Source organism: Clupea harengus, chromosome 1 (genome assembly GCF_900700415.2).
Source record: "Clupea harengus chromosome 1, Ch_v2.0.2, whole genome shotgun sequence".
NCBI classification, from domain to species: Eukaryota; Metazoa; Chordata; class Actinopteri; order Clupeiformes; family Clupeidae; genus Clupea; species Clupea harengus.
The window spans coordinates 24,450,650-24,472,475 of NC_045152.1; the positions used below are offsets into that span (position 1 = coordinate 24,450,650).

The following is a 21,826-nucleotide window of genomic DNA, read 5'->3' on the forward strand; positions in this document are numbered from 1 at the left end:
CATGGGAATAATGATCAGTATTAGTAGCACAATTAGGGTTTCATTAATTAAGTGAAACAATTGACATATTGCTTCACTTGGTGTTTACATATGTTCAGTGAGGAGGTTTGGTAGTCAGACGCTTGTGCTCTCAGCGCGATGGGATTTGGGGAATAATCCATAATCTTACAATAATGTATTTCATGTCACAGACATACTCTGGGCTCTTCTGTGTGGTGATCAACCCTTACAAGAACCTGCCCATCTACTCTGAGGAGATCGTTGAGATGTACAAGGGCAAAAAACGCCACGAGATGCCCCCACACATCTACGCCATCACTGACACGGCCTACAGAAGTATGATGCAGGGTGAGTAATCTACACATACATTTTCCATGGTCCTAGCAGTGCTAAGAGGCCTGGTCAAGCTAAGCAAGCTCTTATACTAATAGTATTTTAATAAACATGTAATGGTACATTTAGCTTTTCGTCAGTGCATAGATCAAGGCTCTCAAACTTACCAAACTGCACACAATCAAGGACATTAGCCCTTGTGTATTTCTCTGTGGAACTGAAGCTTCCAGTAGGCCCCCCTAATAGGATTGCTGCCCTATATTATGTTTGAGATTGAGCTGGTACTCCTCCAGTCAGGGAGTGTCCACATCTTTCACTGCTGTCTGAGTCTGAGTCTACCATGGGATCATGCAGCAGAAAAAAAAAAATCAATATCCCAGAACCACCCTCAGGCCCTGTTCAAGCCCTCATAAACTCATGCTGGAATTTCCACAGAATAGATATCGACTTCAATCTCTCGTTTGCTCTCATTGATTGCTCATGAACTTGTATGGGGCCATGTTCGTTTCACAGGCCTGTCTGTTCTGAGATCAGTGTTCCAACAAAGGGATGTTAAAAGTCTCTCTCTCTCTCTCTCTCTCTCTCTCTCTCTCTCTCTCACACACACACTCTCTCTCTCTCGTTGATTGCATGCATAGATACAAGTTATTACAAGTTCTATATCAGAAGGCAGTGTACTTTGCTCCATCCTCCTGTCTCATTGTCTGGATATGAATCACTGTCTGTCGACATGACTTCCTGCTCCCTTCCCCCCCACCTAGCCTGTCTGTCCATTGTTTCTTAATGAAGACGAGATGCCCTGCTCAGGGTTGGGAATTCAGGGGCCACTGAGGTAGGCCTTAATTGGCGTGTTCATGAAAGAGCCAGCACCGTCTCCTCCAGTCACAGGAAGCCGGACATTCATTTCCTGTCTGTTCACGTTGATGGCCAGAGCACTTCCTGTTACAGAGACAAAATTCTAGGCATGGTTTGGTCCTGATAAAACTGTGCTGCACATCGTGCTCTTGTTATCAAGCTGTCTGACTGGCAGTGGTGCCGGTGCTCCAGTTGTGCCTGACAGACATTTCTAATTTGACTCGGTTCCAGTCAAACATGTTTTATCTGTTGTGGGTTCCGTGCTATTTGCGAGATGATGTTTTCTGTGTCCTTGAAAACTATTCTGTCTCATTCCTTTCCTCCCTCTCTCTCTCTCTCTCTCTCTCTCTCTCTCTCTCTCTCTCTCTCTCTCTCTCTCTCTCTCTCTCTCTCTCTCTCTCTCACAGACCGTGAAGACCAGTCTATTCTGTGCACGTGAGTCCCATGTCTGCTGGCTATCTTGTCTGAGCTTCACCCTAAATTAGTTTATCCACCATGCCTGTTCTTAAATGTTGTGACGACTGCTTTGTGTCCCTCTTCATGTCTCTCTTTCAGAGGGGAGTCTGGAGCGGGCAAGACTGAGAACACCAAGAAGGTCATTCAGTATCTGGCTCACGTGGCCTCCTCCCACAAGACCAAGAAAGATCAGGTCAGTAAAGCAATTGCCATCTTTTTCGACTTTTCTCTACTTTCTCTCTGTTTTCTCTTTCTCTCACTCTGTCTCACAAACACACACACACACACACACACACACACACACACACACACACACACACACACACTCACTCACTCACTCCTTTTCTCTCCCTCCTTCTCTCCTTCTCTTCCTCTCATTCTTTCTCTCTCTCTCTTTTATTTAACTCTCCTCTCCACAACTACATCTGCCAGTTGGCTCTCCCCAAAGTGTTTCTTGGTATCTCCCCACACCTCCTATCTCCACCTTCTCCAGTACCCATCCTCTCCCGCTGGATGGTAACCATAGGCCTGCTTCAATCACTATATGATCTCATCAGTCATTGGTGGCCCCGCACCACTGCTTCACTGTAGTGTGTGTCTGAGTGTGGTCAATGCACAAGTGTATTCATCGCAGTCACATAGCAGTCGAGGCGAGCAATGCCATCAGAGCAGGAGTGGCCAATCCCACCCAGAAAATGCCTCAATGCATGGGTGATTTGGAGCACATCTAGTGAGTTTACACAGTTACCCTGCGTCCCATGCATATTTTTTACAAAATATGTTTTTTTTGCATAGTACTGCACAGGCAACTGGGAACGCACTGGGAGTACATATAATGGGGTTATACATGGGGTTTGCAATAAGGATGTGTGCATATATATTCATCTACAAATATTTGTATATAGAATGTGTATGTACACACTCATGATGCGCACAATTTGACACTTCTCAAATGCCACAACATCAGTAATGGCCACTCCTCTCTGTAGATGGCTTAGATCCCCATCTGCCTCCATAGCAACCTCATGTTGTTGTCCATAATATCACTGTAGTGTGTCAGTTTTGGGTTGAGGTTGAATCTCTGTCTTTCCCCCCCATCAACAGAACAGCTCGGTCCTGTCACATGTGAGTTACTCTCCCACACTTACTACTCTTGTGTGTTTGTTTGTTCGTTTCTTCGTTTGTTTGTTTTCCTCCTCTCCCTGCCGCACTGGGCGCTATTTCCCCGTTTACTGCTCAACTGTGCTCCATTGGAGGCTGCCGGGTCACATGGACATTGTCACATGACCCAGAAGGGGGACCTGGGAGATGAGCAGATGTGCGAAATTCAGACAGACAAGGCTGAGTTTGGATGACCAGAGTCACCCAAACACACCTTGTCTGTCTGAAATACGTGTTGCCTATGTGTGTGTGTACGTGTGGGATCATGATTTTTAATTTTTTTTTATTTGTATTATTTTGTGTGATGTGGGGGTGTATGTATGTACGCGTGTGTCTTATAGCTGTGTGCTTTTGTATGTGTGTATGTGTGTGTGCACCAGTGTATTTGATCAGAGAGGTGATCGTTCTGTCCTTTCCTATGAAAGTATTCTGAATCCTCTCTGAGCAAACACACTGACATTGTGTGAACAGTGTGCAGTGTTTGTTCGTATGTGTTGCAAAATGTATAATTTCAATGGTAAGAGTATGTGAAGTGTGAGTGATTTAAATTCATCTTAGATATGGGATGATTATTGCCCATTGCAAAATATAATAAGCACCCACCCATAAGCACAGACAAGAGATGAGCTTTGTACTATAACACAGCACTGTGACTTAAGTATGTAATAAGAGTGAATAGGAATTATTATAGTTCAGTAATTACAAAAATTTGTTTTGCCAGATGTTTCAGACATTTTTCAGTCATGTTTAAAGATTTAACATGACCAGTAGAATCAGTCTGTCAAACACAGGTCAACTTATAACCATTCATGACCTGACTAGAGTACATTTCTAGTGGGATGGCATTCTGGTGCAATATTTGCGTGAGAGTCACCTGTCAGCCAGTGTTTTGCATGGGGTCATCTGGGTAGCCCAGCGGTGAAGGGTCACTCACACACTACATCAGACGTGTCACTCATGGTGTATGGGTACTAACATTGTTGTGTGTGATTTCATGCCTGTGTAATTTTTTTGTGTGGGTGTTGGTGTGGTGTGTGTGCATGACTAACTGGTGAAATATAGTCTTTCAATCCGAGGTAAGGCAATTTTAAGTAGGTTTTTCTATGAGACTGCTGTTGTGCTGTTCACTGTCAATGAAATATTTGAAGTAGTTTTGTGAATAATGATGGAATGATAACATTCAACTTATGTGAATGCACTGCTCTGAAGTGCAATCTGTGATTAGACATTTTAGACACTGATTTCTTTGGAAGTGATTCACAAGCTGAATCATAGTTTGAATGCCGATCACTTATGAAGCACTCCCCAATGATTGCGTCACACTCTCAGCTTTGTCACATTCTCTCCCTCTCGTCTGGATATTCCTTTTTAAGGCTTGGTCTGTCACTGGTAGCTAAGTGTGTGTGTGCATGGTGTTGTGCTCTCTTTGTCCAACAGGGGGAGCTGGAGAAACAGCTGTTGCAGGCCAATCCCATCCTGGAGGCCTTTGGTAATGCCAAGACCGTCAAGAATGACAACTCCTCCCGATTTGTAAGCGCTCTCACAATGCAATATTTGATTTCCTGCGTCTCTGAGAAAGGATTAGGTCACTTTCATGCCAACTGCTTCTCTTCCTTTAGGGCAAATTCATCAGAATTAACTTTGACGTCAACGGATACATCGTGGGAGCCAACATTGAGACCTGTATCCTTTTTAAAATAAAGAAAAGATGACAAATGCTTGGTATGTCCTGACAGTCAGGAGAAGTCCCCTGCACTATCATTTGGAGACTACATACAGTGTTTCTTTTTTCTCTCTTACTGAAGACCGCAACAAATCTCTACACGGAGAAGCTGTGTGTAGAAGCTGTTTGTATATGCCCATTATTCAAGCACCACACTCTCACCAGCACCCTAAACTCGGTTCCGTTTTACTGGATCCCTTGACTGCTTGGTAAGATTTGCTGGAGAAATCCCGTGCCATCAGACAGGCCAAAGACGAGAGGACCTTCCACATCTTCTACTACATGCTCACAGGATCTGGAGACAAGCTGCGCAGTGAGTTTCGTTTCTTCTTGCTCTTTCTGCAGACAGCCATGAATGACCTCTGCCATAACCCACAGTAGTAGGCCATGGCCCTGAGAGGGCTGGACCTCCTTGAGACTCATTGTGTTGGGTGTTCCTGTTGTCTTCCAGCCGAACTGTGCCTTGAGGGATACAACAACTACCGCTTCCTGTCCAACGGCAATGTGACGATCCCTGGCCAGCAGGACAAGGACATCTTCACCGAGACCATGGAGGCCATGAGAATCATGGGCTTCCCTGAAGAAGAGCAAATAGGTCTGTCTTCTAGCTGGCAGGTTCATAATCAAGGAATATGTCATTGTGCACACCTTTGATTCTCTTTCTCTCACCGTTTGTAGTGAAATGTATGTATGTTTCTGCTGAACACTGAATGCGTGGGAGTTTGCTCTTTTTTGACACATTTTTCAATCTCTTTAGGTCTGCTGAAGGTGATCTCTTCCGTGCTGCAGCTGGGCAACATGAGCTTCAAGAAAGAGCGCCACAATGACCAGGCCTCCATGCCCGACAACACGGCCGCGCAGAAGGTGTGCCACCTCATGGGCATGAACGTGACCGACTTCACCCGTGCCATCCTGTCGCCCAGGATCAAGGTCGGCCGCGACTACGTGCAGAAGGCCCAGACCCAGGAGCAGGCAGAATTTGCCGTGGAGGCCCTGGCCAAGGCCACCTACGAGAGGATGTTCCGCTGGCTGGTCATGCGCCTCAACAAAGCACTGGACAAGACCAAGCGCCAGGGGGCCTCCTTCATTGGCATCCTGGACATCGCTGGCTTTGAGATCTTTGATGTGAGCTGCAGTGGAATTATGGTAACAAATGACAGCCGTATTTAAAAATTCAGCCCACCGCTCATTTCCTTCTCTTCCTTCGTTCGCAGTTGAACTCCTTCGAGCAGCTCTGCATCAACTACACCAACGAGAAGCTGCAGCAGCTCTTCAACCACACCATGTTCATCCTGGAGCAGGAGGAGTACCAGAGGGAGGGCATCGAGTGGAGCTTCATCGACTTTGGCCTGGACCTGCAGCCCTGCATCGACCTCATCGAGAAACCAGTGAGTCTAATTATCTCGTTCTTTTTTCCACTGTATATCTGTCTTGTCTTATTCATCTCACACAAATAGCGATCTATACCAGCAATGCTACAGTTTCCACAGGTGTTTCTGACTGATGGTGAGACCTCCTAACCCTTGGCTGTGTGCTCTCCTTCCCAGGCAAGTCCCCCTGGTATCCTGGCTCTGCTGGATGAGGAGTGCTGGTTCCCCAAGGCCACGGACAAGAGCTTTGTGGAGAAGGTGCTGCAGGAGCAGGGCACGCACCCCAAGTTCTTCAAGCCCAAGAAACTTAAGGATGAGGCCGACTTCAGCATCATCCACTACGCTGGAAAGGTAATTATATCTAGCTTATATATATATTTAAAAAAATGTTTCAGGAAAGCTTCAGGAATAACAATTTGTACATTCTGCAAAAGACCGTAATGTTTGTTTCTACACGTTCCTCAGGTGGACTACAAAGCGGATGAGTGGCTGATGAAGAACATGGACCCCCTGAATGACAACGTTGCCTCTCTGCTCAACCAGTCAACAGACAAGTTTGTGTCTGAGCTGTGGAAGGACGGTGAGTGCAGCTTTGGGGAAAAATATGCAAATGCCAGATGTTCACACTCATGGCCTTGGCTAGGCCACAGAGGAACCATTTCATTGCTGGTTCCCTGTTTTCCTTGAACCATGTTGTTGAAAGCAATGAGTATACATGTGGGCTTTACCGCAGCAAGGATGGTATGCTGCTATTTGTTGCCCATGAGAATGAAACGTGTCACAGATGATTATGTTTTTAACCTTTTTGGGCTCATTTCTTGATTTATTTTTATTTTCCACTCCCATGTCTGTTGTCTGGTGTTGTTGGACCTCTGTTTTGGCCCTCTCGCTCTCCAATTGTTATTTCCATTCCTTTCCTGGTCCTCTGTTTTGCCCTTGTTTGGTCCTCCTTCTTCTCTTTCTCTCTTTCTCCTTTTTTTGCCGCTCTCCCTCTCTTGCCCTCAGAGGTACAGAGTTGTCAGAGAGCCTATTTTTATCATCGTTTTCCTTTTCTACATTTAGACTCAGGTGACCATTTTCTTATGTCTTCTTTTCTGCGTGGATGATATTTTCTCCCTTTTCCTCCCCCCACATCTTTTCCACAAAGCTCTTTCTCTCTCTACATTGTATTTATGTAGTGTTCTCTCAAACGTTTATCCCTCCAGCCATGTTGGCAGTGATGTCTGTTCTACTGTCTGTTGCTTTCACTGAACTCTCCCCCTCTCTCCCTCTCTGTGAAATAGTGTGGTTTGGGCCTCCTGGTGTTGGTCAATGGTACTGCAGAAATGGGTATATACTGCATGGGTTTGGAGCTACCGTCACAACAGATTGTGAAACTGCACAGTGTTTGCTACACGTCGACATCCATTCATGGCACATAGAATAGAGAATACATCGAATACCATTTCAAAGAAAGGCACACGTACACACATTCACCAGCACACATGCCATCCACACAGTGGACCCTCACTCACTGCATTGACTTGGTTCCATTTTGGAGTGTGTGTGACCCCCACTGTGTTTCACTGGCATCCTGTGACCTTTGACCTGATCCGTCTCCCTGCTCCTGATTGCTCTCACTGTGTGTTGGTTGTGTGTGTTGCTGTCACAAGTGTAGAAGGTAGTTTGTTCTCCTTTTTGTTCTGTCTAATGAAAGACGAGAAACTGTTCTCTTCCAAGCATTCTCTTTTCATTTCCCTCATTATGTTGTGTTCTGCCTGCTATAGGAACAATTGTGTCAAGGCCATACTGATTGCCTTTCTGTACCTTCTCCCCATCACCCTCTCTCTCTCTGTCTCTCTCTGTCTTTTGCCTCCTCCAATGTATTTAGTGGATCACATTGTGGGACTGGACAAGGTGGCCGGTATGTCTGAGCTGCCAGGTGCCTTTAAGACACGCAAGGGCATGTTCCGCACGGTCGGCCAGCTCTACAAGGAGCAGCTGTCCAAGCTGATGGCCACTCTCCGAAACACCAACCCCAACTTCGTGCGCTGCATCATCCCCAACCACGAGAAGAAGGTTTGAAGAAACACTCACTCACTCACACTCACATTTGTTTGGTTTCACAGAACACTGAGCGTGGATGTTTGGATAACACTCTGTGAGCGCGGTTAGAGCCTACATATAGCCGCTTATATTTGGAAATGCGCTTACTTTTTAAGTAACTGTGCTTTGATTTATGAGTTTCAGTGTCATGTAATGATGTTGGTATTGTGCCTTGTGAATAATCGGCTCTGTGTTTTTGTCATCTCAGGCGGGTAAGCTGGACCCACATCTGGTTCTGGAACAGCTGAGGTGCAATGGTGTGCTGGAGGGAATCCGTATCTGCAGACAGGGCTTCCCCAACCGCATCGTCTTCCAGGAGTTCAGGCAGAGGTACCTCATCAAATCACATTTCAGCTTGTCACAAGCTCTTCATTGTCTTTATTATCTTCTCTAAAGGAGAATGTTACTGAATGTCGTCAGACATATCCGAGTCCCACCCTACAGCCTTGATTTAAGAGCTTAGTTTAGGCTACTTCAGTGCTATAGATACCAACAATCTAAGTAACAAGTTAATTAAACACTTACTGTGATGGTTGACCTTCTCAGTATCTATTCGTGCAGTTCTGTGAGGTCAATAAAATTGGCACTACATGGACTCATCATTACTGTCTTTCTTCCTCCGTCCTCTAGATACGAGATCCTCACTCCCAATTCCATTCCCAAGGGCTTCATGGATGGCAAGCAGGCCTGTCTGATCATGGTGAGTGCCTGAGGGTTTCACTTTGTCCACAGGATATTGTTTATCCTGTGTTGTTTTACTCTAGATCGTTTTGATCAGTCTGATGTTATTCAGGGCTTCGTTATCATTCTCAATATTCTTCATTCGTAGCTTTAATAAAACTCTTTCATTTCTTATTAGATCAAAGCCCTGGAGCTGGACCCCAACCTGTTCCGTATTGGTCAGAGTAAAGTGTTCTTCAGGGCTGGAGTGCTGGCCCATCTGGAAGAGGAGAGAGACATGAAGATCACTGACGTCATCATCAGCTTCCAGGCCTGGTGCCGTGGTTATGTGGCCCGCAGGTAAGAGTCCTTTAATAATGGTTTGCCTAGACTGAAGCACACAGAAACTAATCGTTTTTTTTAATTTTATTTTATTTTTATTTTGTATTATAACAAATCATCATTGAAATTTTTCTCTTTCAATTCACTTCAGGGCATTTGCTAAGAGACAGCAACAGCTCACTGCTATGAAGGTGATTCAGAGAAACTGTGCTGCCTACCTGAAGCTGAGAAACTGGCAGTGGTGGAGACTCTTCACCAAGGTAATTTCAGAAGCTAACCTGTCTATGCCTCTGAAGTGTAACCAAAGTATTCAAACACCCTCATACAATTAATTGAGACATGGCAAGCAATGCAATTTATTGCAATATTTTATGACCATAATGTGTGTGTGTGTGTGTGTGTGTGTGTGTGTGTGTGTGTGTGTCTGCACCTGGTCTCTCTTAACTGTTCAATCCTCCATGTCTTCGCAGGTGAAGCCGCTGCTGCAGGTAAGCAGGCAGGAGGAGGAGATCGAGGCCAAGGACAGTGAGCTGAAGAAAGTGAAGGAGAAGCAGGAGTATGCTGAGGTGCAGCTTCAGGAGATGGAGGTCAAGCAGCAGCAGGTACAGTCTATCGGCCCCTCATACCTGGCAGAGGCCAGGTAGCAGCAGTAGTGATGGCTAACGTAATGACCCAGAGATGATCGGTAATTATCATTGCTCAGCTCTTCTCTGATCTCCTCCTTAGCTCAATTCCGAGAAGATGGCCCTGCAGGAGCAGCTGCAGGCTGAGATGGACCTGTGCGCCGAGGCTGACGAGATGCGCAACCGGCTGGTGGCCAAGAAGCAGGAGCTGGAGGAGATCCTGCACGACCTGGAGGCGCGGGTGGAGGAGGAGGAGGAGCGCGCCACCCAGCTGGTGACTGAGAAGAAGAAGATGCAGCAGAACATCTCGGTAAAGAGAGAACACCTCAGTTTGCACCTGTCAGAGGTGGAACATAGTAGATGAAGGGAATAATGACTGTCTCAGTCCTTGTGGGTGGGAGGTGGGGGGATTTTATTTAGCCTAGGAACATCATGCTTGACAAAGGGGGACATCCAAGCTTGCCGATTTAATACCACAGCAAACACCAGACCAGAGGCATTTGATGTGACGAGTCTCCTCAACTTGCTTTTGCAGGACCTGGAGAACCAGCTGGATGAGGAAGAGGCTGCCAGGCAGAAGCTGCAGCTGGAGAAGGTGACCATGGAGTCCAAGTTGAAGAAGGTGGAGGAAGACGTCATGGTGCTGGATGACCAGAACAACAAACTGGTTAAGGTTTGTGTTGCTTTGCAGTGTGTTCCTCTAGTTTTTAAAGAGCCGCTGCTGTCTTGGTGGATTATTGATCTGTCTAGCAAGTAAATCCCCTCCTTGGTTGTCCATCCGCAGGAGAAGAAGCTTATGGAAGAGAGGATCTCAGAGTTCACCTCCAACCTTGCCGAGGAGGAGGAGAAGTCGAAGAGTCTGCAGAAACTCAAGAACAAGCACGAGGCCATGATCACTGATCTGGAGGGTAGGTTACCCACTACAATGCTATATTTACCTGGAGGCCCATTGCAGCATGAGGTTGAGCCATGTTTAATAAAACACGCTTTGGAATATTACAGCCTAATTAGACCCCCTTACCTAATTAATACACCACCGTCTCTGTCCACATTTCTTTGTATTGATTTGATTTTTAAGAGATGGACTTGGTTACATAGAGGCTACGTTGTAACTCAGCAACTTAATAAATGCAAATCAACACATCTGACAACCAATACCTCTTTACTCTTGCCCTGGATATCACCTATTCTCACCACTGCGATCTTTCTTGTGTTCAGACCGCCTGCGCAGAGAGGAGAAGGGGAGGCAGGAGCTGGAGAAGAACCGGCGCAAACTGGAGGGAGACTCCACTGAGCTGACCGACCAGATCGCGGAGTTGCAGGCCCAGATCGCTGAGCTCCGTGCCCAGCTGGCTAAGAAGGAAGAGGAACTCCAGCAGGCTCTTGCCAGGTATTGTGTGTGTGTGTGTGTGTGTGTGTGTGTGTGTGTGTGTGTGTGTGTGAGGGAGAGAGAGAACCAGTTTGATAGATATGGTCTTTCTTTTTTCTCCCCTTGTCTTTCTCTCTAAGTAAACAGACTTCTACAAACTAGTAGTTCTATGTACAATAAATTAACTAATTAATTAAATAATTTGAAATAGATTAACCAACAGATTGATGGGTAGAGTAGATGTATAATAGTCTATACACTTCAGAAACATGGATCGGACTTGTGTTAACTATGCTGAGCTATGGCCTGTCTCTGTAGGATTGAGGAGGAGGCCGCTCAGAAGAACCTAGCCCAGAAGAAGATCCGGGAGCTGGAGGCTCAGCTGTCCGAGTTGCAGGAGGACCTGGACCTGGAGCGCGCCGCCCGCACCAAAGCCGAGAAACAGCGCCGGGACCTGGGCGAGGAGCTGGAGGCCCTCAAGACCGAGCTTGAGGACACCCTGGACTCTACAGCAACCCAGCAGGAGCTCAGGTAACACACACACACACACACACACACACACATTTGTATTCATATCTCAGAGAGCGGGGAGGTAACATAGGCAAGTCCCCTCCTCAGTACCATTATGAGCCTGTTTTTGCCTAAATGGTAGCAGAGACCATCTTTTGCTCTAGCACAGTGTCTGTGTCAGATACATGTTTATCTTCTGTTTATCTGCAGGACCAAGCGTGAGACAGAGGTGACCCACCTGAAGAAGACTCTGGACGACGAGGCCAAAGTGCATGAGATTCAAGTGGCAGAGATGAGACAAAAACATGGCCAGGCCTTTGATGAGCTCAACGAGCAGCTGGAGCAGGCCAAGAGGGTAAGACACATACACACACACACACACACACACACACACACACACACACACATGTGAACACCCACACTTAGCCCCAGCTTATTCCTTCTGGTCCTCTCAGAACAAGGTGTCCATGGAGAAAGCCAAGCAGGCTATGGAGAGCGAGCGCAACGAGCTGCAGATCGAGCTGAAGACGCTGATGCAGGGCAAGGGGGATTCGGAGCACCGCAGGAAGAAGGCCGAGGGTCAGGTGCAGGAGCTGCTGGTCAAACACAGCGAGAGCGAGAAGCAGAAGATCGAGCTGGCCGACAGGGTGGCCAAACTACAGGTAAGAACCGAGGAGCCTAGAGGACGTCCATGAAATGAAAGGCTAGAGGACACCTAGCTCATGGTGGTGTGAGTTGTAGGTGCGTTAAATCCTATGAAGTCCTGTGCAATAGGTCCCACTGTGTAGGACCAATACAAATTCAAAGTCTTTGACTCAAGATTGACTTTGATCTGTTCCTCATTTCCCCTGCCCAGACGGAGCTGGACAACGTGAGCGGACTCCTCAACGATGTGGAGGGCAAATCCATCAAGGCAACCAAGGACTGCTCTGTTGTGGAGTCCCAGCTGCAGGACGTTCAGGTTTGTCATCTCTCAAGCATAGCAAACCAGCATTTGGCATATAAATTAACAGGATGTGGATATTCTGTATGGACATGGCCCATATCGCTGATTGTGTACATTTCAATTTGGATATGGAACTACAACTTAAAATAAAAAATGTAAATTTCAGAAATGGACATGTACCTTAAACCAACTACATCAACAAAAACTGTAACATCCTGGTCATATTTGCCTATAGTTCTGAGATGTTTCGCTGAATGGTGATTTTTGTGGACGAAACTTAACCTGTCTTTTTCTCCCACCTGCAGGAGCTTCTCCAGGAGGAGACCCGTCAGAAGCTGTCCTTCTCCAGCCGTCTGCGGCAGCTGGAGGATGAGCAGAACGGCCTGAAGGAGCAGCTGGAGGAGGAGGAGGAGGCCAAGAGGAACGTGGAGAAGCAGCTGCTCACCGCACAGAGCCAGGTAGGCGGGTTTAGAGTGCAGGACGATGACAACCAGCGTCTGAATATTCAATTTGCAAACACCACCTTCACCAATCTCAGCAGCTACTATCAGATTTTGTGCAATGAGCGCAGAAATGAATTTGCATACGAACACATGTAATGCACACTTTACTCCATCATGACCATTAACTGTGAAGTTAACTATTTATTAGTGTGTGTGTGTGTGTGTGTGTGTGTGTGTGTGTGTGTGTGTGTGTGTGTGTGTGTGTGTGTGTGTGTGTGTGTGTGTGTGCTTCCATCATGCTTTTACAGCTTAGTAAACAGCTGGTGTACACACTGGCGCTCTCCTTGTGTTAAACACAAACACCAGAGATGCACTGTTTGAGTAAATGCTACAGCTATAGCCTAAACCAATTGCTCCCCTTCCCTGTCCTGTCGGGCTGCAGGTGGCAGAGTTTAAGAAGAAGATGGAGCAGGAGGCCGGCTGCCTGGAGAGCGCCGAGGAGGGCAAGAAGCGGCTGCAGCGCGACCTGGAGGGGGTCACCCAGCGCCTGGATGAGAGGAACTCCGCCTTCGACAAGCTGGACAAGACTAAGACCCGCGTGCAGCAGGAGCTGGACGACCTCCTTGTGGACCAGGACCACCTCCGGCAGATCGTCTCCAACCTGGAGAAGAAGCAGAAGAAGTTCGACCAGGTGGGCCTACCCCTGTACCTCGCTCAGAGGAAACCGAAGTACACGTTTAGATGACTTCTCGTTAGTCGTGATTTGATGTAGTGTAATATGTTAAACTCGCCTGTTACTTGCTAACTCGCGGCTAACCTCCCCCTTCACTTTCTCTGTGTAGATGCTGGCTGAGGAGAAGTCCATCTCTGCGCGCTTCGCTGAGGAGCGTGACCGCGCCGAGGCAGAGGCCCGGGAGAAGGAGACGCGCGCTCTGGCTCTGACCCGCGAGCTGGAGAGCCTCAGTGACATGAAGGACGAGATGGACCGCGCCAACAAAATGCTCCGTGCCGAGATGGAAGACCTAGTCTCCTCCAAGGATGACGTTGGCAAGAGTGTAAGAAGGAGGCCCCATCCCCATTTTTTCCGAGCTGCTGTTTAATTCATATTCAAGCCTTCAAAATGGCTCCTGTTAAGCACACAGTTACAGAAATATGAACAATTCTTGTCAGAAGTCAAATGTGTACAGTGTATCTGGCTGAAAGTTTGTAGTTCGTGAAATCAGAATGGAAAGCAACAAATGAGCACCTTGCTATTTGTAGAATCTCTCAATCCTGCTTGTGATTTCACTCACTCACCCCTCCTCTCTGTCCCGCCCGCACAGGTCCATGAGCTGGAGAAGTCCAAGCGCGCCATGGACCAGCAGCTGGAGGAGATGCGCACTCAGCTGGAGGAGCTGGAGGACGAGCTGCAAGCCACCGAGGACGCCAAGCTGAGGCTGGAGGTCAACATGCAGGCCATGAAGGCCCAGTATGAGAGAGACCTGGCGGGCCGCGATGAGATGGGCGAGGAGAAGAAGAAACAGCTTGTCAAACAGGTGAGGAAAGATGGGTGTTCGATTAAAACTCTATAGGGTTCCTATTCATTTTTTTAATTTTGGGTCCCATTATAGACCTTACTGTGCATCATGGGCAGGGGCGGAGATCCCATTTCATTGTAGGGGGGACAATACATGGTCAAATTTCAGAGAGTAATTCTGGGGGGGGGGGGGGACATGAAAAATTTGCTTTCACGAGAGCTAGTATAAACTGCTAAATACCGAATTCTCTTATCACATTTACAAACAGAAATTCAAAGTCATTTTAGAATTCTCTAAACAGCATTATATGTACTAACACGAAATATTTATTTACAGACAAATAATGTCCAAAGTTCAAGAGAACTTGATGCTCAAAATAAGTTATAAAACAGCTCATGGACACTTCGACAGGGAATCGAACTAGGAACCTCTTAATTATAATACGACTTCTCTACCCCCTGTACCACTGCCACCCCATGTCGCAATACCAGCATAGTTAATGGACCGCAGGAAAAGATGACATTAATTTACCTTCAGATAATTTAACAAATCTGGAGAGGCACTGAGATGTAGACCTACGTTTATTAACTAGCATGAACCTGCCCCTGACAGGACAGTGTCCTAGACTGTCTAGCTAGCTATCTTAACGGTGTTAATTACCGGCATGCGTGTGTTATCGGCAAACGTTCACGTTGTCATGCCAATCCATTAATAAACGTATGTATACTTGTGCATATCGATTGGAACTTCGTAAATGAAGTTTAGAAAAAAACTTCTTCTTTACATGTTCTTACTGCGTTCGAGAATGAGGTAAATCTCTTTACATATCGTATCATAGCGGCAGCGACAGGGGACAGAGGAGGAAACAGTCTGACAATCTGACCGTGTAGGCTACTGGGCTGATTAAATTAAACACGGAGCTGCCGGTAGCCCTGCCCGTTGGAAACAGCATGTGAACCAACCCACTTTGAGGAATAGGGGGAACATGATTTTTCAACACTTAAAAAACACATTGTTTTACGTCTATAATTAGCACCGCTTGTGTCGTCGTATTTTTATTTCATATTACTATATTTTTCAAAAAAATTCTGTTTTGGTTTCCAATGATTGTTGGGGGGGACAACTTTATGGTAGGGGGGGACACGTCCCCCCCAGGATCTCCGCTTATGATCATAGGAGATGTAGTTCTTGTGCTGATGGTGCTTTTGACCATGCTTCAGGTGCGTGAGATGGAGATGGAGCTGGAGGATGAGCGGAAGCAGCGCTCTGTTGCTGTGGCAGCACGCAAGAAGCTGGAGCTGGACCTGAAGGAACTGGAGGCAGCCATCGACATGGCCAACAAGAACCGCGACGAGTACCTAAAACAGCTGAAGAAACTCCAGGTAAGGGTTTTGTGTGTGTGTGTGTGTGTATGTTTGTGTGTGTGTGTGTGTGTGTGTGCACATATGTGGGTGCCATTTCTGATGGAATATAAGCACCATCCTAGTCGTGCTTTGTATTCGCTACTCTCATTCCATGAAGCCGTATGTCTGAATGCCGTATGATGTTTGAATCTTAATTTTTTTATTCTCTATCTCCCACTCTCTCAGGCCCAGATGAAGGACCTTCTGCGGGAGCTGGAAGACACTCGCATGTCCAGAGATGAGATTCTCGTCCAAGCTAAGGAGAACGAGAAGAAGGTCAAGAGTATGGAGGCAGAGATGATCCAGATGCAGGAGGTGAGCGCGCGCACACACACACACACACACACACACACACACACACACACACACACACACACACACACACACACTTTTGTTCTGAGCCACACATGCTCACACTGTCTTTTGACCATCTCCTCTACCCTCTCTCTAATGGTCCCCCTGTGTTTGCACCCCTCAGGAGCTGGCCTCCGCAGAGCGCATGAAGAGGCAGGCCCAGCTGGAGCGGGATGAGCTGCAGGATGAGATCAACAGCCAGGCCAGCAAGAAGTAAGCCCTTTCACTCTCTCTCTTTCTTTATCTATCGCTCTGTGGATGTATGTGTGTGTGTAGTGATGAGGCATTCGTAATAAAACGGTGTCTCTTAAAAGTAATTATCTCTCGCTTCACCCCCTTACTCACTTTCTTTTTGCTCTCGTCTTCAGTGCTCTGATTGCAGAGGAGAAGAGGAAACTGGAGAGTCGCATCGCTCAGCTGGAGGAGGAGCTGGAGGAGGAGCAGTGCAACACGGAGCTGGTCAACGACCGTCTCAAGAAGGCCCTGCTGCAGGTACGTGCACCACCGGAGGAGAGAGGACCACGACTCTTTGTCAACTAAACCTGCTTTCATCAGCTCACTGTTTTGCTCTTTTTCATTTGTTCCCTGGCTCTCTTCTCTCGTTCCTTTCTTTATCCGTCTCTGCTCACCTGTCGTTCTCTGGGATCCTTCTGCTTTCTGGCTTTCCTTCACCCACCTCTCAGACCGACCAAATGAACGTGGAGCTGACGGCCGAGCGCAGTACCGTCCAGCGCCTGGAGGGGGCGCGTTCTCAGCTGGAGAGGCAGAACAAGGAACTGAAGCTGAAGCTTCAGGAGATAGAGAGCACCGTCAAGAGCAAGTACAAGGCCGGCATCACCGCCCTGGAGGCCAAGATTGCCCAGCTGGAGGAGCAGCTCGACATCGAGACCCGGTGGGTTGGGCTGACCAGTACTTGACCTCTTGCCTGTAAAATATGATGGCTGGGGATTTCTAACTCAATCATTGAAATCAGATATTACATTTAGAGTCATCAGTTCTGTTATAGTCAGGCTAGTGGGTTCACTTCAACCCTGCATGCAGCAGGAAGGACCTGTGCTGTTAGGTTTACTGCATAAGCAACTGCAGCATGGCCCCAGAATCTTAATCGTTTATATATATATGTGTGTGTGTGTGTGTGTGTGTGTGTGTGTGTGTGTGTGTGTGTGAATGGACCTGATATATGTGTGCACTGCCATGCAGGGAGAGACAGCAGGCCTCCAAGTTGGTCCGGCGTACGGAGAAGAAGCTGAAAGAGGTCGTCCTGCAGGTGGATGATGAGAGACGCAGCGCTGAGCAGTACAAGGACCAGGTCAGACATCATCCACACCTTCAATGACCATAGAAAGCATCACCTCCGTTTTCTAAAAACATCAACATCTAGTCTTTGAGGACAATCAATATTGAACATATTACTGTTATTATTACCATTATCATTATTCCCCATAGTAACGGATCGCCCTAAAGTTTTACAGAGTTGTGAAATCTGTTTAGGCCATGTGGCACAGTTGTAAAAAAACAGGACAAATTAATTAAACCACCATATTAAAGACAACGTCGAAGTTCTTGTTGCTGAATTCGCAACTATATATTTTTTACTATTTCAATTTCCAATTTCATGCTCTGTTTTGCATGGAGCCAGCTGATCTCTCAGGTTGGGCTTTTTTTGCTGAGTGTTGTGCTGTTTGCTGTAAATAACTGAGCCCCCTGTTTCCCCTGCTGTCCAGTCAGAGAAGCTGAACTCACGCATGAAGCAGCTGAAGCGTCAGCTGGAGGAGGCGGAGGAGGAGGCGCAGAGAGCCAATGCCAACCGCAGGAAGCTGCAGAGAGAGCTAGAGGACGCCTCCGAGTCTGCTGATGCCATGAACCGCGAAGTGAACACCTTGAAGAGCAAGCTCAGGTACACACATACATACAGTACATACATATACAGAAGTCTCATAACAGTTCAGACTGTAATTCTCAACTCTGAAGCCGTATCTATACCATCCAGTGTTGTGTGGTTGAGGTCAGCCCAGTCATGGTTCAGAGGTTACAATTCAGTTTTAGTGAGCCTAATAATGTCTGCCTTCTGCCTTAACCCATGTCCGTAGATCCAGCATAGGCTTTGTAACACTGACAAATGGCTTTCACACCAACCTGCTTACTGCTTCCCCCGCCTACCTTTCTAGAGGAAAGGAGCTTGTCATATTGTTAAAGTCCCCCCCACTCTCTCTGACACGCATACAAACACAAACACACACTATGTAGTGTTACAAAAAGCTATACAGCCATAGCCAAGCAGAAACCCTCTAGTTCAGCTGTCCTACAGATTTTCCTCATCCTCACTGATTGCTTACACCTATTCGGTTAGGTGACCTTTGAGACCTCTCTGACCTTTGTTTGACCTCTGGCTTATAGGCGAGGTGACCTGCCCTTCACCATGAGGCGCATCGTGAGCCGCCAGGGCGTGGAGAGCGACGACGAGAGTGAGACCAAGAGCGAGACCTCGGAGCCCAAGCCTGAGTGAAAGCACCCACAGTGCCCGCCTACCTGCAGTGTACACCTGCTTCTGTACTCTCATACACAACATCGAAACACACTTACATACACATCGAAACACACACTTACATACACATCGAAACACACACTTACATACACATCGAAACACACACTTACATACACATCGAAACACACTTACATACACATCGAAACACACACTTACATACACATCGAAACACACACTAAAATACTCATCGAAACACACTAGAAGATGGACAAGGCTGTCCACAGGAATTACGCACACACATACAAATGCATAAGTGCCATATTTTGCAAAAATGGACAATACAGTAACATCCACACAGGGAAATGTCAGATGCCCTAAAATCCAATGCAGATGTGAGATGCCTGTACCTACCAATGCCATATATCTGTACTTAATTTTTTACTTTGGCAACCATTGAGCTGACAATCTATCTACCTACAAACACACTTACAGATTAACTGTTCATTTGACAATCCTCCCTTAGATAGTACCACTCACATGTCAACAAGGACCAAAATCTTTCAGTCTTTTCATGTGATTCTCTGGGATAAAGTATGAATGCTATTTTTGTAAGGAAACATTCCAGTTGTGATAGAGCTGTTCCTGGATCTATTTTTCTAACTGACCGAAGGAAGGAAGGAAGGAAGTAAGGAAGGAAAGAAGTAGTGTGTATAAAGGAGACAAAAAAGTGAAGTGAAACCTGAAGATGAGAAACTAATAGAAGGGGACCAAAGTAATATCACAATTTAAAGAATTGTATTTTATTCTGAAGTTTTTATACTGATTTAAGGATGGAAGTACTACCCATGTATAATGGCTCTTGCTAGCTCCCACTCTGTCTCTCTCTCTGTCTCTGTCTTTTTCTCTCTCTCTCTCTCACACACACCTCATGAGTGGGAGATGCTGCCATGTGTACTGTATGAATAGTAGCTGCGCTTTAGTACCTTATCCAAGTATGCTTTGGGCTGTAACCTGCACAGGAACATTACTGCAAACGTGCACACAAGAACTCAAAAAACCGGGCTAGAAGTATATTTGCACTGAGCATATTAGAAGTATTAAACTGACTATTCAAATGCCATGTATGCCACTACACTGGTGCGAATAATAATTGACGAAGGACAACTTAATTAGCCTATGCACAAGCTCATGTAATTCTACCCGCTCGCACTACAGCCTTAAATAGGTTCAGTCAAACTTGTGTTGATTATCTGGATCTTTGACTGTTCTGACTTTATTTTTGTTTTTTATATATATACGGTCTTCACACATGTTGTCTTTAGTAGCTTCTTTTGACGCAAGTGGCAAAGCTGACAGGGGTGGAGGGGTAGATTATTGTAACTCACTGCACACACTGTATTCTCAGGGCACTGCTGAGAGGGGAACTTCAATGTTTGTTTGTTTTTTCCAACCCAAAACAGGACCTAGACGGGAGGGGAGAGAAGGAAGGCTGTAACCGCTGATTTGGTTTTAGTTAAACTCCCCTCTGCAAACGTACATGGTGATAGGTATACCTGGGGAGCCACAGGGCAGGCCTACAAACCATCGCTGGCTGGGAAGGCCTTTTTGGCTCTCACCTGATATTGGGAGAATGAAGGGATAATTGAGGGGCTTTACTGGGGTTGTGTTAAACACAGCTGTACATGGAGGTCTGGATGGTGTTTAATCTGACAGTGGCTGTGCTTTTGACACCCTGTCCCCACCTTAGTATGTGCTCAGGGTCAGCTTTCTTCGCTCACACTGCTGGGAAGTGAGAGGAATCTATTATCATTGAGGACTAATGGTTAGAATAACGAGTTATACTCTCACTTAAATAAAATTTTAAAAAGAAAAAAAAAAGTCTTAATTTTCTACTGTTTCTCTGCAGCTCTGAAAAAAGTATCTAGATGGATGAGTCATGAATTGTTGGTATTGATGCAATAAAATGGCTTTCTAAACTGCTATCATGATGTCATGTTTTTTTTTGTATGATTAGATTGTTATGATGAATCACGTTCTATGCTGAATGGCAGTAGCTTAGCCTTTCAAGTGGTACATATGATAGAACTTATACAATTAGAAATAGTCCTGTGCCCATGTTTAAAAGAGGCCAATAGGAAGAAATGAGAATGCAATACATTTGTGCAGACATGACCACGGTTGAAACTGTATATTTACAGTTGATTTGTATATCTGCAGTCAGCTTTTGGGAGAAAACTGTCCATCTGACATCTGGTTTAGAAGCCCCCTTTTCCTCTTGGAGGGTGTTAGTGGAGTAAAGAAAGTGTGTAGGAAGCCCTGCATAGTTTAATCTGTCTTCAGCCTGGGTATGTAGAGGCCTTTAACCAAACCCTATAGTCCGTGAAGTATCGGTCGTCTTTCTTACTTCAGAGCTGCCTTTTCTCTGGTGGAATGATGACCAACACATCCGTGATGGAAAATTGCACTGTGGAATGTATAGTCAGATCCAGAACAAAGCAGAATTAATGAGAATTGGAAGCTGAATTATGTACATATTTTCCCCATGAGCTTTCCCGTTTTTAAAGTCTTCTGCAGGCGTATTTGATGAATGAAAGGGGTATTGGATACATCATTGACTTTTGTGGCAATAAAGAAATACACTATGATACTAAAACCATAAATTCTCTCATATTAAGTGGTTTGTGTGGGTTTTTGCTGTCCAGACTTTCAAAAATCAATCTGGATACACCAAAACGCGGATTTGGGCTCACAGTCTTAACCAGGGCTTGTCAGAATCGGCCTCGCAAGTTTCAGGATGGTTTTAAACAGTACAGTATTTTTTCATTTCAACCAGTCATTTTTAACCCCGTTTTGACTGTGATGAAACACATCAACGCTGGTGTTTCATCACAGTTCAGTCATATAATTTAGTGTACAGCTAAAAGAAAAGGGTGAACTTACACTTTAAGGGAATCAGTCAAATGAAGGAGGACCCACAGCCATTATTAGTGTAGCATGGGTTCAGGAAAATGTACTTCATTTACTGATGCTGGTAAAGGGCCAACACATTTCCATTATATTTACAGTTTCCAACATCTGAAATGAACGACGGAGATGGCTGCCATATACTTATTTGCAGTACTGTAAGGTATAACCTGCCCTTCATATTAATTGCATATTTTCTCCACGAGAGTGCTCCACTGTGACTGACT

The 21,826-nt window shown here is 46.0% G+C and overlaps 1 protein-coding gene across 2 annotated transcripts in view; it reads left to right on the plus strand.

Moving 5' to 3' along the window:
* myh9b (myosin, heavy chain 9b, non-muscle) overlaps positions 1 to 20,617 on the plus strand; it is a 33,674-nt gene extending 13,057 nt beyond the window's left edge. Inside the window, exons 3-40 of one of the 2 annotated variants that reach the window (XM_012825767.3) lie at positions 192 to 348; positions 1,596 to 1,623; positions 1,744 to 1,837; positions 2,749 to 2,769; positions 4,243 to 4,335; positions 4,425 to 4,488; positions 4,743 to 4,841; positions 4,980 to 5,123; positions 5,286 to 5,653; positions 5,743 to 5,916; positions 6,076 to 6,249; positions 6,364 to 6,478; positions 7,769 to 7,956; positions 8,192 to 8,313; positions 8,614 to 8,683; positions 8,843 to 9,003; positions 9,137 to 9,245; positions 9,456 to 9,587; positions 9,712 to 9,918; positions 10,144 to 10,281; positions 10,393 to 10,516; positions 10,827 to 10,998; positions 11,296 to 11,508; positions 11,698 to 11,842; positions 11,943 to 12,149; positions 12,344 to 12,448; positions 12,739 to 12,891; positions 13,319 to 13,567; positions 13,719 to 13,931; positions 14,199 to 14,411; positions 15,614 to 15,775; positions 15,983 to 16,111; positions 16,275 to 16,363; positions 16,519 to 16,642; positions 16,834 to 17,042; positions 17,351 to 17,459; positions 17,875 to 18,047; positions 18,548 to 20,617. In XM_012825767.3, coding sequence (XP_012681221.1) covers positions 192 to 348; positions 1,596 to 1,623; positions 1,744 to 1,837; positions 2,749 to 2,769; positions 4,243 to 4,335; positions 4,425 to 4,488; positions 4,743 to 4,841; positions 4,980 to 5,123; positions 5,286 to 5,653; positions 5,743 to 5,916; positions 6,076 to 6,249; positions 6,364 to 6,478; positions 7,769 to 7,956; positions 8,192 to 8,313; positions 8,614 to 8,683; positions 8,843 to 9,003; positions 9,137 to 9,245; positions 9,456 to 9,587; positions 9,712 to 9,918; positions 10,144 to 10,281; positions 10,393 to 10,516; positions 10,827 to 10,998; positions 11,296 to 11,508; positions 11,698 to 11,842; positions 11,943 to 12,149; positions 12,344 to 12,448; positions 12,739 to 12,891; positions 13,319 to 13,567; positions 13,719 to 13,931; positions 14,199 to 14,411; positions 15,614 to 15,775; positions 15,983 to 16,111; positions 16,275 to 16,363; positions 16,519 to 16,642; positions 16,834 to 17,042; positions 17,351 to 17,459; positions 17,875 to 18,047; positions 18,548 to 18,656 — 5,556 coding nt within the window. In that variant the 3' untranslated portion in view covers positions 18,657 to 20,617. The remainder of the gene's footprint in view (positions 1 to 191; positions 349 to 1,595; positions 1,624 to 1,743; positions 1,838 to 2,748; positions 2,770 to 4,242; positions 4,336 to 4,424; positions 4,489 to 4,742; positions 4,842 to 4,979; positions 5,124 to 5,285; positions 5,654 to 5,742; positions 5,917 to 6,075; positions 6,250 to 6,363; positions 6,479 to 7,768; positions 7,957 to 8,191; positions 8,314 to 8,613; positions 8,684 to 8,842; positions 9,004 to 9,136; positions 9,246 to 9,455; positions 9,588 to 9,711; positions 9,919 to 10,143; positions 10,282 to 10,392; positions 10,517 to 10,826; positions 10,999 to 11,295; positions 11,509 to 11,697; positions 11,843 to 11,942; positions 12,150 to 12,343; positions 12,449 to 12,738; positions 12,892 to 13,318; positions 13,568 to 13,718; positions 13,932 to 14,198; positions 14,412 to 15,613; positions 15,776 to 15,982; positions 16,112 to 16,274; positions 16,364 to 16,518; positions 16,643 to 16,833; positions 17,043 to 17,350; positions 17,460 to 17,874; positions 18,048 to 18,547) is intronic. The other variant, XM_031572809.2, reaches the window with a different exon arrangement.
* The last annotated feature ends 1,209 nt before the right edge of the window (positions 20,618 to 21,826 follow it).